At 38.9% G+C, this 20,952-nt stretch overlaps 1 protein-coding gene across 2 annotated transcripts in view; it reads right to left on the bottom strand.

Annotated features, from left to right (window-relative positions):
• Nucleotides 1-9,831: 9,831 nt before the first annotated feature.
• Nucleotides 9,832-20,952, bottom strand: part of GPM6A (glycoprotein M6A) — a 222,098-nt gene continuing 210,977 nt past the window's right edge. For both annotated transcript variants that reach the window (XM_031440358.2, XM_010974534.3), the window contains exons 4-7: nucleotides 20,682-20,835; nucleotides 16,988-17,064; nucleotides 16,401-16,466; nucleotides 9,832-11,955 (exon numbers count right to left, since the gene is read on the bottom strand). In XM_031440358.2, coding sequence (XP_031296218.1) covers nucleotides 11,803-11,955; nucleotides 16,401-16,466; nucleotides 16,988-17,064; nucleotides 20,682-20,835 — 450 coding nt within the window. In that variant the 3' untranslated portion in view covers nucleotides 9,832-11,802. The remainder of the gene's footprint in view (nucleotides 11,956-16,400; nucleotides 16,467-16,987; nucleotides 17,065-20,681; nucleotides 20,836-20,952) is intronic.

Genomic DNA, 20,952 nt, shown 5'->3' with positions numbered 1-20,952 from the left:
ACCTGACTTGTTTCCTTCATGTCAGGGATCACAGTGCTCTGCTGCCTGTGGCTCAACGCTGAGACACTATCGTTTCACACTCTGTCTGCTTTCCCAGTTGTTAACGGCAGGACAAGAATTCCAGTCCCATTTACTCCATCATGGCGTTCAATCTATTTGTAACTCTGTTTTTGAATTACATTTGTTTTGAGTTCGCATTTCTCACAGTTATGCTTCATTTTCGAAAGGATGATTCACTTTCCTATTTTACAGAAGGAAAAATAGAGTTTGGAGAGATCAGTAAATGCGCTAGAACATAACACTTTCTTCCTGTCAGGCTGTCCCCCACTCTTCCGCCATCCCCCGAGTCTCTTCAGCCCTAGTTCTTATTAAAAATTTGGAAGCAGACAGTTGTGGTTTTGGATACAGTATCGTCATTTTATAGGACCTAGAACAAGTTAATATCTCTAAGTCTGTTTTCTCATATGCGAAGGGGAAACAAAAACAAAAGCTCTCAGCAGTGCCTCATGGTAGTGAGCACCCCCCCCATATATATAGTTACAATTAGGATGATAAAGATGATGATTTCAAAACTCAGTACTCCCATAACTGGCCCTACATTAGTACTTTTTACATATTCTGTGTTGCTTCTCTCACTACTAAAATTAGTGGTAAGGAAGGGGAAGAACTCCAAGGCCCTCATGGCTCGTTTCAGGGCTCGATTGAATGCACACCTCATTTTACATTTTATCACCAATTTCACGAGGTGTCTAATCTGCCACAGGAGTGTTCGATAACTATTTTTGTCCACTATTAATGAATATTACCATCAGTGTTGACATTTCTTCTTTAGTTCATCTTCTTAAAATAGCATTGGATTCATATTAGCTCTTGCTTGTAACTAGAGGATAAACATTTCAGGATTATGCACTTTGACAAAGCCTGAAGTCTTCACCTTTGTTGTTTTCCATTCATTAGAGGGGATTCCATCATTTCAAAACTAAACTATATAGTCATTTTGACATAATATTATTTAAGATAAGAAAACAAGCCAAGATGTTTGGTTGAATGTGGAACATTTAGCCTCTGCATGTATGTAACCCAGAGCCAAAACCAAGATTTTCATCTTTTTAAAAAGGCTTGAATATTTAATCTCTTGTTAAATATTTTGTGCCTATTTAATCCTTGTGTAATCCTTGTATAATCCAATTTCATGAGTTAATTTGTTCGTTTGTAATGTTTCAACAGCCTTTTAAATGCATATCACTAAATGTAGTTCCAAAATAAAAACAGCACCCCTCATAAATGTAAAATGAATTTTGGGTGAAGAGATATTTATATACTGTGTTTCAAGATGTTTCTGGTTTTATTGTGAGGAGGCAGCATTCCAAACCACCCACCCAGACTTGGGACCAGCTGGGACCTGAGTCCGTCCCACGCCGGGTTTTGGAAACCACGGTGATTTACCGCAAACCTCTTTATGATGAGACCCACACACGTGCACCTCGGGATGAGCCTAGATGCTCATGACAACGTGCTGGGTCACCTTCTGCAGGTGCTCCTTCTCTCTCTGCACGATGCTCACCAGTTTCCCTGAGGCTCTCCTTTTGGTCCTCCAGCCAGAAAGCTGGGGATTTCTTTACCTCACTTTGTCCCACATTTTTCTGTCATTGCATCTGCATCTGAGGCCAAGTGACAGGAGTACAGGATATTGTTAAAAATGCAAAAAACAATCACACCATCCTCCTGAGACAGCAGTTCCTTCACTCCAAACAAGGGACGCCACTGTCACGGCTGTCACTGTGCCCACCCTAGGCTCGCTAGGGAGCTGGGGCATGAGAACGCAGAGAAAATGAAAATGAACAGTGTTAGGAGATCCCTTTCGTGCCCCTCAAACCAGAGCCGGAGGTCTCCTCCTGGAGCTGATGCCACTTCCAAATCTGGGGCTGCACTGAGCTTAGGCTGAGGATTATGAGTGAAAAAAATCAGGTAAAACCACCACTAATCTAGGGGTACTTCAAATCCTGGTTACTCCCCTAATCAGTCTATTACATTACTCTTTACTTTTGTAAAAAACAGACTTTATTTTCAGAGCAGTTTAGGTTCACAGCAGTATTGAGTAGAAGGTAGAGGTCCCCATATACCACCCCCAGCACGCACACCATCTCCCCCACTGTCCTCGCCAGATGGTGCATTTGTTACAGCCGATGCACTTCCGCTGACACACCGTTGTCACCCAAATTCCAGAGTTCACTTTCGGTGCTGTACATTCTGAGGTTTGGATAAATTTAAAGTGATATGTACCTGCCATTTTAATATCACATGGGATAGTTTCACTGCCCTAAAAATCCTCTCCGCCTGCTCATCCCTCCCCGACCCAGCCCGCCAGTCACTGAATGTTTTTACTCTCTCTCCTTCTGTATGTGTATGTATGCCTACATCAGAGGACCCTCTCCTCTTCGCAAAGATTTGCATTAACATAATGAAAGCTGAAAGTTGTTGCTGAATTCTTCTAGTCAGAAAACTTATAAAACAAAAATCAAGACATACATAAACCGTACAACGGTTTTTATAGACCACATCTCTCATCAAACAAGCAAACTGTTAACACGTTTTAAAGCGAAATTGGAGAGCCAACACACTTTCCGGAAGCTAGGAGACAGATACTCCCTCATAGCCCGCTGTTTTCTCGGCCAAAACAAAGCTCTGCCAAACAGCAGACACATGAAAATCTCTCTCTTGTTATGCACCACAGACCTAGTCACTTCCTTAGGCAGTTCAGTTACCGGCCCAGGGATGGACACTTTATATCAGAGGGTGAGCTTACCCTGACTGCATGACATCCGAGTTGGGTCTCATCCTTCAAGTGCTATGAAGTCCACTAAAGAAAATTAACAAGCCACAGTAAGCATTCTCTCAAGCACAATTTTAACTGAAAACAATGAGACAAAAATCAAAATATAATAAAGCAATGTAGTAACTTGGCACCTCAGGTTTGCACCCCCACATCAGTTACAAGTCTGTCCTAGAGCAGGTCGTTTAAAGCCACTGATGTCAGTTTCTGAGAATATAAATTCTACAGATTCCTACAAAACTCTATGAATTCTCCTCCACGGCAAAGTGGCGAAGAATGTCTAAGTACCTTTAAACTGAAAGGGTTCCAAAAGTATTAGTATGCGGGCAGTACACAAACACACATACATCATTGATCGCAGAGGCTGAGCCACGGGACTAAAATGACCAGAAGTGGGCATCAGTTTACGTCAAAGCACAGGCGGTTGCAGACCTGCTCTGCCAGTGGGTTCCAACAGTGGTTTTTTTAGCAGCATCTTAAAGTGTGAAAAATTTTAAAAAGGTTAAAAAATAAGCTTCCATTTAAAATGAGCTCACACTGACATCAGATTACATATTAATTCATCTTCACACCTTAATTCACTCATCACTGGAAATCTTTGTTTTGAGGTTTAAGCTATTTCTTTATCATGAAAAATCTGAAATCAGGAGGCCACTAAGTACACAAGGGTTTTCAGTCCAAGACATGGGACTTCCCCAATGCCTTTGTGATGTTCTTGAAACTAAGGGCTAAATACAAGATACTAGTTATAAAAGGTAAAACTAAAGACATGCTCTTTGGTATACAATCATGTGTAGACTGATCAACCACTACTGATTGTGATCACTTGCAAACTCCTTCACAGAATATTATTGTTGAAAGGGCCACGTGACGAAGGAATTCTTTCCTTCAAAAACTGATATCCTATTTTTTATGTAACATAATTGCCGTTTGAAATATGAAACACTGATTTTACAAAGAAGACTGCAATGGGAGTCTCTTTTGCATTTTAGTATAAGATTATAAATTATAAACACATAAATTCCCCTTTTTGCATGAATAAGATGGGAAAATGGTAAATTGCTAAAATTGTCATTTGGGCAGATGTCCGTGAAATAGTTGTAATTAAGGAACAAGCTGTCATCAGTTTGATATATTTAGTAGTGTTGTGCCTTTAGTTTTATTTTTACAGAGGGCTTCATACTCACTGTGAAATACTCAGCCCCAAGTCTTGGAGAAGTCACAGAGGCAAAGAGAAGATACAGTTTGATGTTACCCACTTCAGCCAGCCCTCAACTCCTGTGAATCATGATGACAGAAAGTCTGAGCTGTAAACAAGGTTGTTTAATAAATTATTATATTCTCTTGGGCAGCTCACTTTAAAATTTAAAAATCAGAAATTTAAAAATGATCTCTACAGTTCTTCTCAGCCCCAATTCCAATGATTACAGGGACACAATTAACTAAGACATAGTAATATCTTGGTTTCACCATCTGCCAGCTACTTCACATAGAGTATTTGGCAAAGCTTTATGAAGTAGACACTGTTTCATTCTGATTTCAGCTTCACGGGTGTGGACACTGAGACAACAAGAGAGGAATACCTTTTCCAAGATCACAATGGCAGAGACGGGATGTGACCCCAGGGGGATGTTCTTAGAAGTCTGCATTTTTCTTCTTTTACCTTTCATTCGTCTTAAGCTGATTCTGAAGGGAGGTGAATCATTACGTATCATGTGCGTAAAATGAAGCTCATAGATTTAAGTGCAGAGGTTCATGACATTTGACATACGTGTGCACCCGTATAAGCACCATCCCAATAAAGAGCCAGAGTACTCTGTCGCCTCAGGACGTCCCCTCCCTTCGGTTTGGGACATTTGGCGCAGTGCTGTATTGGAGGCTGTCAGAAAGGGAGGACAGTTCTATGACTGAGCACCTTCATAATGTTTATCTACAAGGCAGCGGGGACATGGTGACATTAGCGGTCTGGTGGCAAAGACGCAACAGCCATTTAAATTAGCCATGAGAGGGAGAAGTAGGCTGTCTGTGGGGTTGGTTTGGACAGCTCTTGCTTTTGTCTGTGCCCAGACAGTTCTGGAATGGTCTTGGTTTTGTCTTCTTCCTTCATGGTCACAGATTGACTGTTTCTGATTTGCTGTTCTTTGAAATTGTCTATGTGCGCCTGGAGAAAAATCTCTAATAGTCAGACCAGCTACCTCCCCGCTGGCAGCAGTTGGGGCTGTTTCTCTCTCAATCCATGAATGTGCTACGGACAATCTCGTACAAGGCTCTTTGTGGACCCACGAGTTCATCTCGCTTAAATAACATCTAGCAGTGGAGTGTTCACCGTCTAGGCACATGTACAACTTCATAAGGGACTGCAACTACAACCTAATCAGTAATCTGTGAGAACTGCAGATGCACCACCTTTTCAAAACAGTGTTTAGAAAATTTTAATTTTAGCTATTCCAGTAAGTGTAGTGTCACATTTAAGGTTTGATTTAAATTCCCTGATGATTAATGATACAGGCATCTTTTCCGGTGCTTATTGGCCATCTGTACATCTTTGTCAAGTTTCTGCTCAAGTCCTTTGCCGAATTTTATTGGATTTTCCTTTCCTTATTGATTTGTAGAAGCTGTTGAATACATTTCCTTTGTCTTTTGTCAAATATATGCATAATGAGTACTTTTTTCCAGTTCATATCTTTTGTTTCCATTTCCTTGTCCTTTGAGAAGCTGAAGTTTTTAATGTTGATAGAATCTAATCCATTAATGGCTCCTCTTGTAGTTTGACTTTCATACTTTGTCTAAAAAATTTTGCCTATCCAAAAACCAGGAAGATGTTCACCTATATTTTCTTCTAGAAGCTTTGTAAGTTTAGCTTCTATGACTAAGTCTATGATCCACTTCAGATTACTTTTCATGCGTGATTGTTGCCATCGGGTTGCTCTGGCACCTTTGGCAACAATCCCTCAATGATCTATATAAATACATACAAATTTACTCTAAGATCCCAAATCTCGTTCCATTGGGATAGTTGTCCGTTGTTACTCCAAAATCATGTTTTTATTATAAGAGCTTTCAAATAAATCTTGAAAGCAAGTAGTGTAAATGCTCCAACTTTATTTTCTGTTTTAAGTGTATTGGCAATTATAGATCTATTGTATTTCCATAATAATATTGGCAATTATAGATCTATTGTATTTCCATATTAATTTTAGAATTGGTTTTAAATTTCTGCTCAGAAACATGATAAGAACACTGAGTCTTCTTGTCCCCAAACATGGCATATCCTTTCTTTATAGTTCTTCTTAAATTTCTTCCTACAATGTTTTGTAGCTTTTATTATATTTTTTAATTTTAATTTTATTTATTTTTATTATATTTTTATTAAATGTATTCCTAAGTATTTCATATTTTATGATGCTATGGTGTTACTATTTAAATTTCACTTCTAACGTTTGTAATAAGTATATAGAAATATAACTGATAACCTATGACCTTGATAAACTCACTTTTTCGTTGTAGTTGAGGTTTTCTGTAGACTTCTACAGATTTTCTAGGTTAAGTATTATGTCACATAGGAATAAAAGATGTTTTATTTCTTCCTTTCTGATCTGTGCGTCTTTTCTTTCTTTTTCTTGCCATATTGAAACCGACTAGGACTCTATCAAGTATAATGTTGAATAGAGTTAGTGAGAACTAGTGACATCTTAAGCTTATTTCCAGTGTATAGTCTCTCGAGGAGAAAGTTCCATGAGCATTTGAAAAGAATATGTATTAGATGATAATTTAGAGTCATGTCTTATAAATGTCAATTAAGTCAACTTGGTTGATACGTAATCTTCCACAGGCTAAATGATTTCTACCTTCTCTATCAACTGCTGAGGATAGGGTGCTATACTGTCTGGCTATGTTTGTGATTTGTCTATCATTCTCTTTCATTCTGTCAATTTTGTTTCATGTATTTGAAGCTCTGTTATTAGATGCATACAAATTTAGGGTTTTCGTATGCTTAAAAAATGACTTTTATCACCATGAAATATTTCTCTATGCCACTGGTCATGCTTCCTGATTTTAAGTCTATTTTCTGATATTGATATGGTAGCACTAGCTTGCTTATGCTTTATGCTTGCGTTGTATATCTTTCCCCACGTTTCACTATTCACCTGAAGTTTTCTTTACGTTAATGTGGGTCTCTTATAAAAAGGTACATGTTACAAAAAACTGGGCTTTCCTCTTCATAGCCTAACAACCTCTGCTTTTTTATTAGAATTGAAAATTAATTTACTTTTAATGTAATAATCTGCTTGGGTTTAAGTCTACCATCTTACAATGTGGTTCCTATTGATATTTTAGGTTCTTTGATCTAATATTCCTTATTTCTTTCTGTTTAAGCCTAGTATTTTTAGTAATTACTTCTACATTTCTATGGACTTTTAAGCTATTCTTCGTATTTTTTTAAGTTGCTCTACCAGTTACAATATGCACACTTATTAATGTATTACATTCCATCTTGAGTTAATATTACACTGTCACGTATATTTTTATCAGCTCATACAGATGAACCTTCACTGGAATGTCCACCTAACAAACAAATCAGTCAAAATGGGAATGCTAATTTATTTATGACAACTTGTGTAAATCTTTTCAAGAAAAGACATACCGAAAAATTAACAAAACAAATCTGGTGTTTACAGACACTTAATCAGTGTCCTTAATAACACACAAAGCAGCGCCTCTGCTCCATTGTTTGGTGCATTCCTTTGATTATTTCCCCTTTCAGTCTGCATGACATGGTTCAAAGGGGCTGACTCACAGGGTTGGATCTGTAGGGGGAAGTCCCATTCCCATCAAGGTGGCCCCCAAGAGACAGAAATAGTTGCTGAAACAAATTTTAAAAAAGCAAATAGACTGCAACACCTCTCTCAAAGTCAAAAACTGTTCCCACTTTCCAGTCAGAGCAGCAATGCTGGGCAACTAAGCAGAGACAACTTGTCTACCCCCCCGACCCCACTATGTAGGGGACAAAAGGTGCTCTATTCTGTAAGACCTGGAAGTTGGGTGTTTTTGCAAACACCTGGAGTAGAGGGCAAAAAGGCTGAAGGAAATAATACCCGTGGTCTCATTGGTTTTTGCACTTTTTTTCATCTGGTAGGCTGTTACTTCTTGGTCTACTTTTTGATTTTTGTATTTCTGACTTTCTTTTTAAAATTATCCCCCCTTCAGTTTAAAATTATCCCCCAATAACACTGCTCCTTTCTTTCTTCTGCTTACTGAAACGATAACAGCAAAATTACAAAATCGCTTCTCTTTCCTGTTTTTTCATTCCCCCTGTTCGTTTATTTGTTTCATTTTGTTTGGTATTTCCACTTATAAGAGTTTCCACAGGTTAGAAATAGCCAAGAAAAATTTTACTTCATTTTAATATTATTTCATTTAATATTTTCTATATTTCATTAATTCATTTATTAATAAATTAAATAACACAACTTATTTCATTTTCTAAGGTCATTTCAGTTTCTAAGCCTGATGGAATTTTATGGAAAAGTGCAAAAGAACCTAAAATGATCAAACAGACGAAATTCACTTTTGAGAGAAGAAACTCAAGGTCCCGGGCTTATGGAAGCCAGTAGAAAGATGGTTCCATTTGAGCCAGTAGCATTTTACACAGACCTGCCTCCACTGACTTCAAACGATCTGTCATGTAAAAAACCTTGCAGGAAGCACAATAGAGTGTTTCTTTTAGGAGGATAGTTTAATTCAAATTTTATCATATTCAGCGTATTTCAGCTATCAGGTAATTTAAATAAAATACACTTTAAAATGATTGTTTGTTTTGTCCAAAAGGCAAAAATAAAACAAACGAAACAAGAAGTTAAGTTTACCTGATCTTTGAGTGAATCAATCAGAATCGACTGTACCTAAGTTTTAACATGAAGGAGTAAACTGACTACAGCAAGTCCCAGCTGGTCGACACACATTTATTCTCAAAACAAGCAATTTCCTTAGTCTCAACATTAGCTTTTTAGTTCCTGAAAGGATTATATTTCAATTATATCCCAATAAACTAGGGGAAAATTCCCAAAAGGGAATTACTCACTTTAAAGATAACTATATTTTTACAAAGACATATGGACTTTTAAGTTTTCAAAGAATAGAATTTTTTTTATAACAATCAGTTTTTTGAAAAGCACATATTGTGAAATTTTTGCTTGTATTGCTATTCTTTACATAGAGCTCTTTATTATCTTGTTGGTATGCTAAGAATTTGATAAATACTGGAAACAAGAATTATCATTTTGTAAGACCTGGATAGGGGCTAATTTTCTTACTGTCTGAAAAGTGACTTTTTAGAATCTAAGACGTTTTCCCAGATATGCTTACAATTGTTGTAGACATCAGGAACCTAAGTCTATGAAATTTCCAAGTGGTCATTCAAAATAATACATAAATAACTGAAAACTAATACAACTCCTTAGGCCTTACATAAATTAAAAAATTTTTTGGGTAACTTTCTTATTATTTTAAAATTACCATTACTTCTAGTTTGGCCAGAAGAAATTACATCCAAAACAAACAAAAAGTCTGGAAAATACATATATTTTTCATTTCATTGCTCTCACCTTGATATTTTGAAGTGAACCAAGAAATCATTTTTCTTTCTGAATTGCATTAGTCTTTTTTGTTTCTCTGTTAGTTTGTGAAGCACTAAAGAAAACACAAAACAATAAACATTAGGTGAGGAAGGAGCATCCACTGGGAATCGCCATTTTCTAAAGGAAATGACCTCTAGTCTGCCCTCCGCCCTCTCCCCGCTTCCCAGCAGCTCCACACTGTAGTTCATGCACAGAATTTTCACTGAATTTTGAAGTGTTAGGTCAGCTCAACTGAGGCAATCAGCATCCTAAGAAAACAGCGTCAGCTGCATTGGAAAGAATGGACACACATAGGAGAAAGGAATGAACAAAACGAGAAAGAAAAGAAAACAACAACAAAAAACACGGCAGAAACGAATAATAAGTACACAAAGTACACAAGAGTATTTATTACATTTTGCAAGCACTTTGTTCTACATTTCAAAAACGCCACCATCAAGCTGTTGGCACATTTATGTACAAAACAGATTAATTGTAATGCCTGCTACAAAGCACTCTTTGTGAAAATACAAACTCTAATACCAGGAGAAAAAAAAAAGCCAAAAACATCAACATCATTACATAAGTTTGAAAGACAGTTTTAAAAATCATCACAAACTGTTAAGACACAGAACCGAAACACTATTATATGGAATTTAAAGAGGCCCATTAATACTTTTGCTGAATATCTGTAATACTGCATATATCAGGAAAATGCTGAACCAGTAAGACAATCTAAGTGTGAAAATAAAAAAAGAAGCGAAACCCCAAATTAATTAAATAAGACTACAGAATGCATTATCATGCCACAGATAACCCTAGTATTACCCCCCTACCTAATACAAGAACTTGTAAAATTATGGGTGATGCATGACTGGTCATTGTACAAAGATTGTTTCACTCCATAAAGTTTTATTAGAAATGCACTTACACTGAGAAAAGGTTTCACAATGGTCAGATCAGTGCACAATACTACCTAGTTTTTATACTTTATACACTGACAAGAATGTCAGGCTACATCATTTTAAAAGACACTTCAGAGCATTCTTGTAGCATTAGAAATAACCGAAAGAAGAGTTAAGGTTAAAACAAACACCAAATTTGGTCCGATAATACTGATTGCTTTTTTTAATTCCTTTGATATAGGTACGTCTTATAAATGAATACAAATGAACATTTCGTTAAAATGACTGACTTGAAATAAAAACACAAATATATCACTACGCTTCGAGAGGCTACATAGTACAGTGGCCTCCGATCACACTTCAAAAAGCACTACAGGTAAACCAACACAGATTGGAATGCTGCAAGCAAAGCTGTTACAGTAATGGAAGCCTTTTCAAATATATCATACACATCTGAGGGATAGTTTACAGAGGTGCAATCCATTAAAACTTTTTAAGGTAGGCAAAACAACGTCTCAGGGGTTAGTGTGCTTATTTTTAATACATCACCTTCATAAAGGTAATTCGTGTTTCACATTAGCATATTAAAAGTTCCAATCCAGCCACTGTTTAAATCACAAAGAGATCATTCGCCAATAGTCCACAGTAGTTACTTCCTTTAAAATTGTCTCTGTACTAAACTTCAAAAGGTAAGCTTGGTGTCACAGTCTTGAAAAGGTAACTAGCCATGCATGAGCGGTGCTGTTTCTACATGCTCACAACATAAACATGAGCCATCACAGAGAAATGCCTTTTAAGTACATCAAGAAAAAATACAATGTTAACAAAGATAAGAAGCACTTTTTTTTTTAACCTACTCTTACAAATTTAGAAATTGCACCTTGGATTGATGAACATGTTAACCAGGGCCTGTAGCAATGTGGCCTCTGATCTTCAGACAAGATTTTTGTATTTCGAGTCATCATGATAGCATCTCTGTCTATTGTTCATAATGTACAGTGGTCCCTTTGAAGGCTACCTGTAGTTGAACTAGTTACCGAAATGAAAACTAAAAAGTATAAAAAGCTATTTTTCTTTTCAAAACATAAGAAATAATGCAAAAGGTGTAACGTATAAGACATGGAAGTGGTTAAAAATCAAATAAATCTCTGCATTTGCCAATGTTAGTCTCTTTGATCTCACAGAATTATTAAATGAGTTTGAGAAATTTAAAAAAGGAAAAAAAGGCTGGATAGGAGCTTGTAGAAGAGATCTGATTACACCAATTTCACAAATTAGGAAATTAAGTGCTAAACAACAAAGAGCCGGGTTCAGGTGATTCCTAAGTCACCCTCCGTATCATTGATGAGAAGCACTTCCATTTTCATTTTCAAAAGGTTGGATGGTTGGATGGCCCTTAGTTAAACACCAATGCGTTTGAACGGTAGACGGGACGGGAAGGTGGTGCTTATGTGTAGGCGTTGAGTCGCTCTTTGGAGCGAGTGGAGTGGATGTCGTGAAGCTCCTGCTCCTCCTTCGACTTGATGTCCTCATACTTCTGCATCCGGCAAGCATCCTTCACATAAGCCCAGTTGGCAGACAGAACCATAAGGTAGTGGACCTAATCAAAGACAAAGATAATTTATACTGGACGTCTGTTCTCCGTCTTCATTACACTGTGCTATCAGGAAAGAAACATTCAAATTATATACTTATATAGGATATGTTCATTAATAAGATGGAATGAAAATTTCTGTTGTAAGGTGAAGAAATGGAATAAAATGCAGTCTTTCCTCATTCCTCCAACTATGACACCACCTTTTCAGCTCACTATTTTTCAATATCTCTTTCTTCTCTTTCAACTCTGAAGTACCCAAGAGTCTTGATACAATGTTTTTCATCTTTATATGATGTTTCCTGTCCATTCTGTCCTCATTTGCCCAAACCATAAGACTATATTTTCATGTTTATGTATTTACGTGTTCTAGTCCACTATGAGAAATAGTCTCACACACAGTTGGAGTCAGTTAACTTGACTTAATGAAATGATATATTGCCCACCGTGCAGTGGAAAGAGGGATGATGGAAACTCCAAAATAAACCCGTGGACTTAATAATCAAGTTAATTTTCCCTGCAATGAATTTTGCACTCTCCTTTACAGGAGAGCAAGCAGTGTGTCATACGGATTTTGTGTATTTATGTGCATTCACAATAGTGAGACGAGGGCTCTGGTCAAAAAGGAAGCTCCTGATTTGTCTTGAGTAATAAAGTTACTCAAGTAGTGAAGCTCCTGATTTTACTTGAATCGACTTAACGATGAGATCACGTATTTGATTTTCTTTCTTTCTGTCCCTGGTAGTCCATGACAGAGAAAAAGCAGTTTTCCAAACGACAGATTTTGATGAATGAATAGAAAAGAGAACTAAGTTGTCAGGTCTGTACTTTCTCTGAGTTTGGGTAGGCAGTGTTTTTATCTGTAATGTAGTAAAACAGAACACTATTTTTTACTGAAGTATAATTGGTGTACAATATTATATATTACAGGTGTACAGCAGAGTGGCTCACAATTTTAAAGGTTGTATTCATCAGTTTGTGGCATTTTTTAGATTGCACATATAAGTGATATCATACAGTATTTGTCTTTACCTGTCTGACTTATCTGACTTAGCATAATGCCCTCCAAGTCCATCCATGCCATTGCAAATAGCGAACTTCCCTTCTCTTCTACGGCTGAGTACTGTCCATGGTACATCTATGGCACATCTTCTTTATCCATTCATCAGTTGGTCGACTCTCAGATTGCTTCCATATCTTGGCAACTGTAAATAAAGCTGCTACGAACACTGGAGTGCATGTACCTTTTTGAACTAGTGTTTTTGGTTTTGTTTTTGGATATACACCCAGGAGTGGAGTTGCTGGGTCATAAGGTAGTTCTAGTTTTAGTTTTTTGAAGAATATTAAAATTTTGATGAGTCAAGAACACACTGACAGACAGCAGGTGGGCTGGTTCTAGAAGAGTAGGGATGGACATAAAGAATGCAAGCTCAATTCTAAACGGTGACTGCTGCAGGACACTGAGGCAGTCAACAGACAGCAGGAAACTATGAAAACAATTTTGACACAACGATACAAGAAAAAGATGTGCACCAATAAGAATACCAATAAAAATTTTCAGAATGTTCTGTTTCCTGGGAAATTCTCCATTTTGTTTAGTGTGTTTGGAAGTTATGAGCGCACGGAAGCGGGAGCTGAGAGTTACGTTCTTGCATCCACGGCATTTTCATGGTGAAAGCTTCATCACTGCACGTACGTGGTTTACACACATCAGTAAATCCATGTGATATTTTGTCACTGTTTTGCTATCAAGATACCAATGCTGTGCAGAGTGCTTAGCAAGTTGCTACTCAAAGTACTTGCCACAGGAATGTATTTATTTTTAGATATTCAGAAACTTTCCCTTTGAAGTCTGAGAAAATATGACCCCTAAATTGTTACTGAGTATCTGGTGATACAAGCTGATTACTGTTGTCAGCATATAGAACTCCCTAACATAATAAAAAATAAAGGAGCAGAGCACATGTTCATTTTAGTCCAAATTCTTCTAACCCTTGCCTTAAATTACAGATGATGTTTTAAATATTTTGGTAGAGTAGAATTCATCTCAGTGTTCTGGCCTCTAGTACGGAAATAAGGATGGTAGCTATATTGTGAGTGTCGAATGAGATGGTGATGAGGTTAATGACAGTTGCTGTATTATGAGTATTGAATACATTCATGTAGATAAAGCTTTTGACAGTGCTTTCAACAAAGTATGTTCTAAGGAAATATTAGCTAATAGCAGTACTATGGCGGCAGTGTTAGTGCTGGGAACGGTAGCAGTAGCTACATTAGCCCTGTCTCCCAAGGTCTAAATTTGAGATGTCAACATTATTTAGATGTTATTTATTTTTTAAGGAATTTATGCTTTGCATCTATTTAGATATTTAAAAAGATACTTAGTACTTAAGAAAAAAATCTTCTCAACTCTCGCTGTTTAAAATAGAATTTATTTATAACTTAATTTCTAAATTTACGCCAAGCATAGATTCCCTAATACATAACGTCTAAATTTCGATTATCTTAAAATCTTTTGATAATAGAACCACTTCAGAGTAAGCATTTTTAGAGTCATTTAAACATTATTTGTTTAGACAGGTACGCTTCGCTGATGTGTGCCTGACGGCATGTGTTCTTATACAGAATTTTACACACACATATATGGTGCAAATGTACACAAATGCTTTCTCATGTACCTCTTTTCAGAAAATACTTTGACCCCTTAACCACAGATGTATATCGTTCAAACAGGCACGTCCCTAAAAATCATCTGTCGCGTAGGACTGTGTGTGGACACAAATGTACCCACAAATGGATCCAGATGTTCCCTTGTCTCTCTCAGCCAGGCTGGGTGCTGCTTGGGGCCGTGAGGTTCGGAACATCACTGCCCAGAACATACGGGTGAGTCCCCAGAGAACACTCCAGCCCTGATTTTGTGTTACGAATACAAGGCCGCTGCTTATTGTTCTACTGTGACCCCTCCGACCAATCCGGCAGCGTGCTCTTACGAAGCAGCCATGTTCGGACATGGCCTTCCTGTGTAGAGGTTCATACGCCAAATCTCAAGTGTTGAGCAATTAACATGACAGTAAGTTAACAAAATATCTAAATATCCACTTTAGTCCCGACGCAGCTATCTTGGTTGGATATTTTTGAAAATCATTTTTAAGAAAACAGAATCAGGTCTTAGCACAGGCGTTTATGGAGTCACTGAAAATACTGGTCTGAAGGGCTCACTAGCACGTCAGCGCTGTCTCCTAGTTTTAGTCTTTGACAAGAGAAAAACACTCATTTTTTTTTTTTAAGTGTTCCTTTCACCAACACCTTGGACAATGTATTCCATAAGGAAAGGAGTTAAATAAATCCAAATTAATTCAACATTTCTGCATATCGGGGGAGGCTATCGTTCAGTGCTAGAGCACGTGCCTAGCGTGCACGAGGTCCTGGGCTCAATCCCAGTGCCTCCATTAAAATAAATACGTAAATAAATAAACCTAATTACCCTCCCCACCAAAAATATTTTTTTTTTTGCGTATCAAATTGGCTGCACCAAGGGTGAGGTTCCTGGGCACCTTCTGGAGTTCTATACTACCCTATTCTAGGACACGAAAATCAGGACTGAAGACCTTGGCTGCAAACGGTCTTACTGATGCTCAGAGCACCTGTTCATTGAACAGATTACCATCTTACGTTTCACTGAGCAAGCTGGAGGTCATGGTGAGTTACAAAGAAGAGACAGGGTCTGGCACATTGTAGGTCCTCAAAACTCGGTCAAAGCCCGACTTTCAGGACTCGATCTTAATTTTCTTTCTTTCTTTCTTTGGGGGGTAGGAGGGAAGGTAATTAGATTGATTGATTGATTGATTTACAATGGAGGCACTGGGAATTGAACCCAGGACCTCGTGCATGCTAAGCAGGCACTCTACCACTTAAGCTATATCCTACCCTCTTAATATTTATGATTAAAGTCAGATATAGAAGACATGACATGAAACTACCAAGGTTTATGTGAAGAAAAATAAGTTAGTCCTTTCTTCCTAAGTGACTCAGTATGGCTTTTTTTATGTTCTTATTTAAGGAGGAAAAAAGGATAACGAAAGTCAAGGAGTTGATTAGATTACTTACAATATCCCACTGACACATGCATATATGTTACAGAGATAATTTTTTATGTTAATAATAATCTAACATCTAAAATGCTAATGAACATACTTCTTTTTTATTAATGTTACCGATATTATTGAGTTTGACTCCTTCAGCTGATTACCAAATATTATCTCTATTGTAATGATATTTCTTTAGGTTAAGCCTTGTTTTTCACTTATTTATCTGCCCATTCTTTCCCCTTCCTATTTGTTCTTTTACTAGTATTAAAATAAATATGATTTGTACAGACTTCAGACATTAGAGGTAAATTGTCATCTCTACAGCAAATTGAAAAACCAAGCCTCAGAGCTTTGAGGCCTTACCATAGCAATGACGGCTGCCCCAGCTCCAGCAAGTGCCACAATGAACAAGTGGAAGGTCATGTTCAGCTGCGAAGGAAACCACAGAGAATCAAAACATGTGTCAGGGTCACAACAGAAGAGGGTTAAGAACGCCTGCTGTCTTACGAGTAAGAACTCGGTGCCTCCTTCACAGACGTGCTCCTGTGTATGAAAAATCACTTCCTCAACCAAAAACATTATTACAACATCTTTTCTCCTGCAAGTTACTTAAATCTTTGCAACTGCATCATTTTACTATAATTTCATTTTAAAGATGAGATCATGATTAATAATGACGGATTCTAGTAATATTATAACCCCAGAAAGCTATGTGATATCTTCTAAAATATAACCTGATAATTTTTCAACTTTCATTAAAATGGTAGTTTCTAGAAAAAAAATTATCATAATTTTTATTGAAATATGCATAGCATCTCATTCATACTTATTTCCTAGTCCCCCCTGCATAACATCAAGGGGAAAATTCAATGTAGGTTTAATTATATATTCTTCAAATAACAAAATGAAGCTAAAATTCTGGCCAAATTAAAGGCTGTAAAAACACTCACCTCGGTGGATTCACACATCCTCAGGAAATTCTCAGAGACGGTGCAAATTTTCTTTTCCTCTCCAATTGTCACAATCCCTGCAACACAGAGAAAATTACAGTTTAACATGATAAACGGCTTCAAGATTCCAGAGAGAGAAAAAGACACATTAGCTGATAAAACCTAAGCGATTTCCTTTTATGTTATACTGGAATGGAAAAATTCTTCCTCAGCTTCCACTGCTTGATCATAATTATGAACAGAATTATGAATGGAGGATTGAGATTATCTAGGCCTTAAGGAATTTAAAACACTGTCAATCTGAATTCAGTGGAATCTAGCCACCAGAATCCTCAGCTTCAGTTGTAGCTGGTTTGTTGGTTCAGTCCATTAACGCAATGGTAGAGGCATCAGAATTATTTTGGTAACTGTGCCCCAGACTATGATGAAGTCAGGATCTAAATGTACTCTGCTGCGACAAAGCCTCTGTCACTCCGTGAAAGCATATGGCCCAAAGGAACAATTTCTTCTCTGCTAATACTGAAAACAGTGCTATTAGTAAGGGGGAATAAAAAGCTGCAATTTCACTCATATTTACCCTTGCTCCAGTTGGTTTATGGACCAACTGCATCAGAATCTCCTGGGGGATGGTCACAAACACGTCTTTCTGGACTGCACCACAGCACTGTTAAATCAGGATCGGAGAATGTCTGCCAGGAGCACTGTGTCTTTAACAAGCACACAGGTGAGGCGCTCACCGCCCCAGACCTCATTTGAGAGGGGAGAAGTGAGCAAGTTTTTAGAACAGGTTTTGATTTTGTTTTGTGAACTCCTGAAGCGTTAAGCACAAGTCTACATGGGAGGAACATTCCCAAGTTCTGGGCAAACTAACACCTGAGCTTCGAGCCCTTCCTGCTCTCAGTCTAGCTTTAATAAGCGCACAAATGCACCCAGTCTTAGCAAGGAGGTGCTCCATCTCTACGGAGCCGCTGCCATCCTACTTTGCCATTATTTCAGTTCAACAGTCTACTGGCAGTACATCGAATGCAGAGACTTCTCTGCGACCTTTCCTTTTTGCCAAGATAGCGCCAAGAGTGGGGAAGAAAGAGCCTCCGTACGATTTGTCTCATAAACCATCACTAGTGAGAAAGCTTCCTGGTGAAGGCCGTTCTTCCTCCACGCTGATCACGGAGAAGGGTTTCGTGGAAATCGGGTCAAAGCCAGCTCCTCCTGCTAGAATGTGCGGACGTGCTGAACACGAGGCAGGGCTGCCTAACAGGTGAAGGACGCCCCACCCACTTTCCCCCTACGGTGGGCGCCGAGGTAGCTTCGTCAAATCTCCAGGTTTTAACAGAGCACAGTTTTAAATCCCAGATCTAGATCCAGTTTTAACATCTGATGAGACAAATTTACTAGGATAACTACCTAATACATCCAACATCACGACGTCACTGTACATATAATTGAAGGACAGTGGAAACAGAGAACGTTACAAAGGTTAAACTGCCCGTGAAATTATTTCATGACTCATTCTCAATCAGCAGTTTCCAAATACAGCAAACCCTAGTGTGACAAACCATCTTTAAATTCCTCAGCCGTGTGAAGGAATGCCCCTGCTTCCTGTCAGATCTGTCTGGAACATGTATGCTTATTCCAGGGAGCCGCACAGCACAGACTTAGCAGGTGTCACACGCATTCCGTGGCGAGGGTTCCTGTTCCGTCTTTAATGACCTTGGCCTTCTAAGAGAAATGACACCATCTAGATGCTAATGAGACAACTTTGCAAAACAGGGGACATTTCTTTGTCGTATGCTTTTGGGTTACATTAGTAAATATCCACCCCGTCATAATCTACATTTTGGGGAGTGGTGCTTTTCTATTCTGATGCCCCTTGGTGATGACTTGATCGTGTACGAACACTCAGGACTCTCATTAAGGACATATCATCTGGAGGTCAAATAAATGCTACCCAGGCAGTAGATTCTGTGTGGTGAAGAACAAGCAGAAAGCCTTTATAGTTGATGCCAAAGGTTGCAGGACACCTGAAAAGTGCCTCCTCTTACAGGTCACAGAGGAAAGCTGAACTTGCATAAACCCCCATAACCATGCTGTAAGTGGGGCTGAGGGTCACAGCCACGCTTCGCACTTACCATAAACATGGCCTGTACACTATTTGGGACATACTGGACTGAAAAAAAAAAAGTTCCCTGTTTATCTGAAATTCAAACTTAACTGGGTGTTCTGTATTTTCACCTGGAAGCCCTGCGAGACTAGTTACATCTTCTCCAATTTTAATTGTTCAGATCAGCAGCATAAACGGAAGACATTGTCGGGGGGCGGGTACTGAAGTCACGATGGTTGTTTTCCAAGCAGCTACTTCCCAGTGGCCTCCAGCAGCAGGGCTGAAGCTTCCCTTTCCGTGTTCACACGGGACGTGCCTCCCGCGTTAAAACTTCCCCAGTGGGAGAGCCGTCCGCATTCCCACCACCGTCTTCTTGCGGAGTTCTTCACGCACAGAGCAGGACATCCTGCTCTTCATCTGGATCGAACAAGGGGGTGTGGGGGTTGGAGACCCCTTCGGACAGGACGGCGCGTGGGCCACAGTTCTGCGACACACCGCTGGGCGGTGCTAGAATGGTCCAGGTGTAGTACAACCTTAAACCACAGGCTTGCAGACGCCACCTACTGAATTCTTTCCCACTTTACAGAAGTTATGAGGGAGCCTCATTAGAGGAGAACACATATAGGTTCCATTAGACTTTAAGAGCTGTGTTGCGGGAAAAAATCCACACGAACACATGGGTGTGCATGTTGTTTATAAACTCTGTAGCCCCCATGTTTTTACAAATGCTGGGACAGAATTCCACATAGGTTAGGTGAGATTAGGTTCAACTTTCCACATTCACAGCCTGCTGCTTGTTTCAACAGGAGAGGCAGCTAACTTCTAAGAACGGACTCTGAAGCTGGACGCCCGAGGCTGAATCCTGGCTCTGTCACTTGCTGGCTATATAACCTTGGGCAAGTGACTTAACCTCCTGGTGCCTCAGTTTCGTCATTTATAAAGAGCGTGTAACAGTGTCCACCGTGTAGAATTATTGTGAGAATTAAACTGTCAACATATATAAACCATTCAGAAGAGGGTCTGTACATTGTAAGCCCCTATATACATAAGGAACTATTATTATTGCATGAGGTTTTAGCCCCGAATAAAAATAACCAAAGAGGACTATTGATTCCTTTAACATTTTTTTGAGTTTTGTTATTATGAAATGCTAAGGGTGTTTTTTGCCCTATTTCAGAAAACAATGAAATACCTATTTCTTAGGCGATCTTCATACCAGATTTCACAAACTGTACAGTTTATCATGGGAGAACGAAGACAGGATGCTGTGAAACCACACTGAGTCAGGAAGAGTGCAAAGAAAGCAGGACAGGGGAATCACAATTCTAACAAACTTGCCCACGTCAGGGAACACAACCTGACGTCCTGTGCACATGTCCCTGTCTGTGTGCCCATGCTGTGAGGTTAACTTCCCATCACGCTTAAATTCCTACTTACTTCAGTCTGAAGAGAATGACCTACACTTGAATACTCTGCTGCATCTGTCTCTCTGGTGGAAGGAATGATGGCTCCAAAGTGATTTACAGTATTTTGGAGGAACTTGTTTAGGTGAGACAATGTGAGGTGTAGTTTCACAGCGAGAGAGCCACCCACCGAACTGACGGAGGTCCAAGCAGAGATTCGCTCCCTCCACCAAGGTGGTGTTCCGGCAGATGGTCCACAGGTTGAAGTACATGTAAACTGGCAGTGAGGTGAAAGCTGTGACTCCCAGCCAGGCCAGCATGAAGAGGTACGTCAGCATGATAAACTGCAGCGGAGAGAAAGACGAGACAGAAAACACGTCATCTGCTGGAAGAGAAGGCTCCCGTGCTGCGTCTACACAGCTTGATGGCGAAGGTTCCAAGTGCTACGGTTCACGGATCGT

The sequence above is a fragment of the Camelus dromedarius genome, chromosome 22 (genome assembly GCF_036321535.1).
Source record: "Camelus dromedarius isolate mCamDro1 chromosome 22, mCamDro1.pat, whole genome shotgun sequence".
Taxonomy (NCBI): Eukaryota; Metazoa; Chordata; class Mammalia; order Artiodactyla; family Camelidae; genus Camelus; species Camelus dromedarius.
This window is presented reverse-complemented; position numbering and strand designations above follow the sequence as displayed.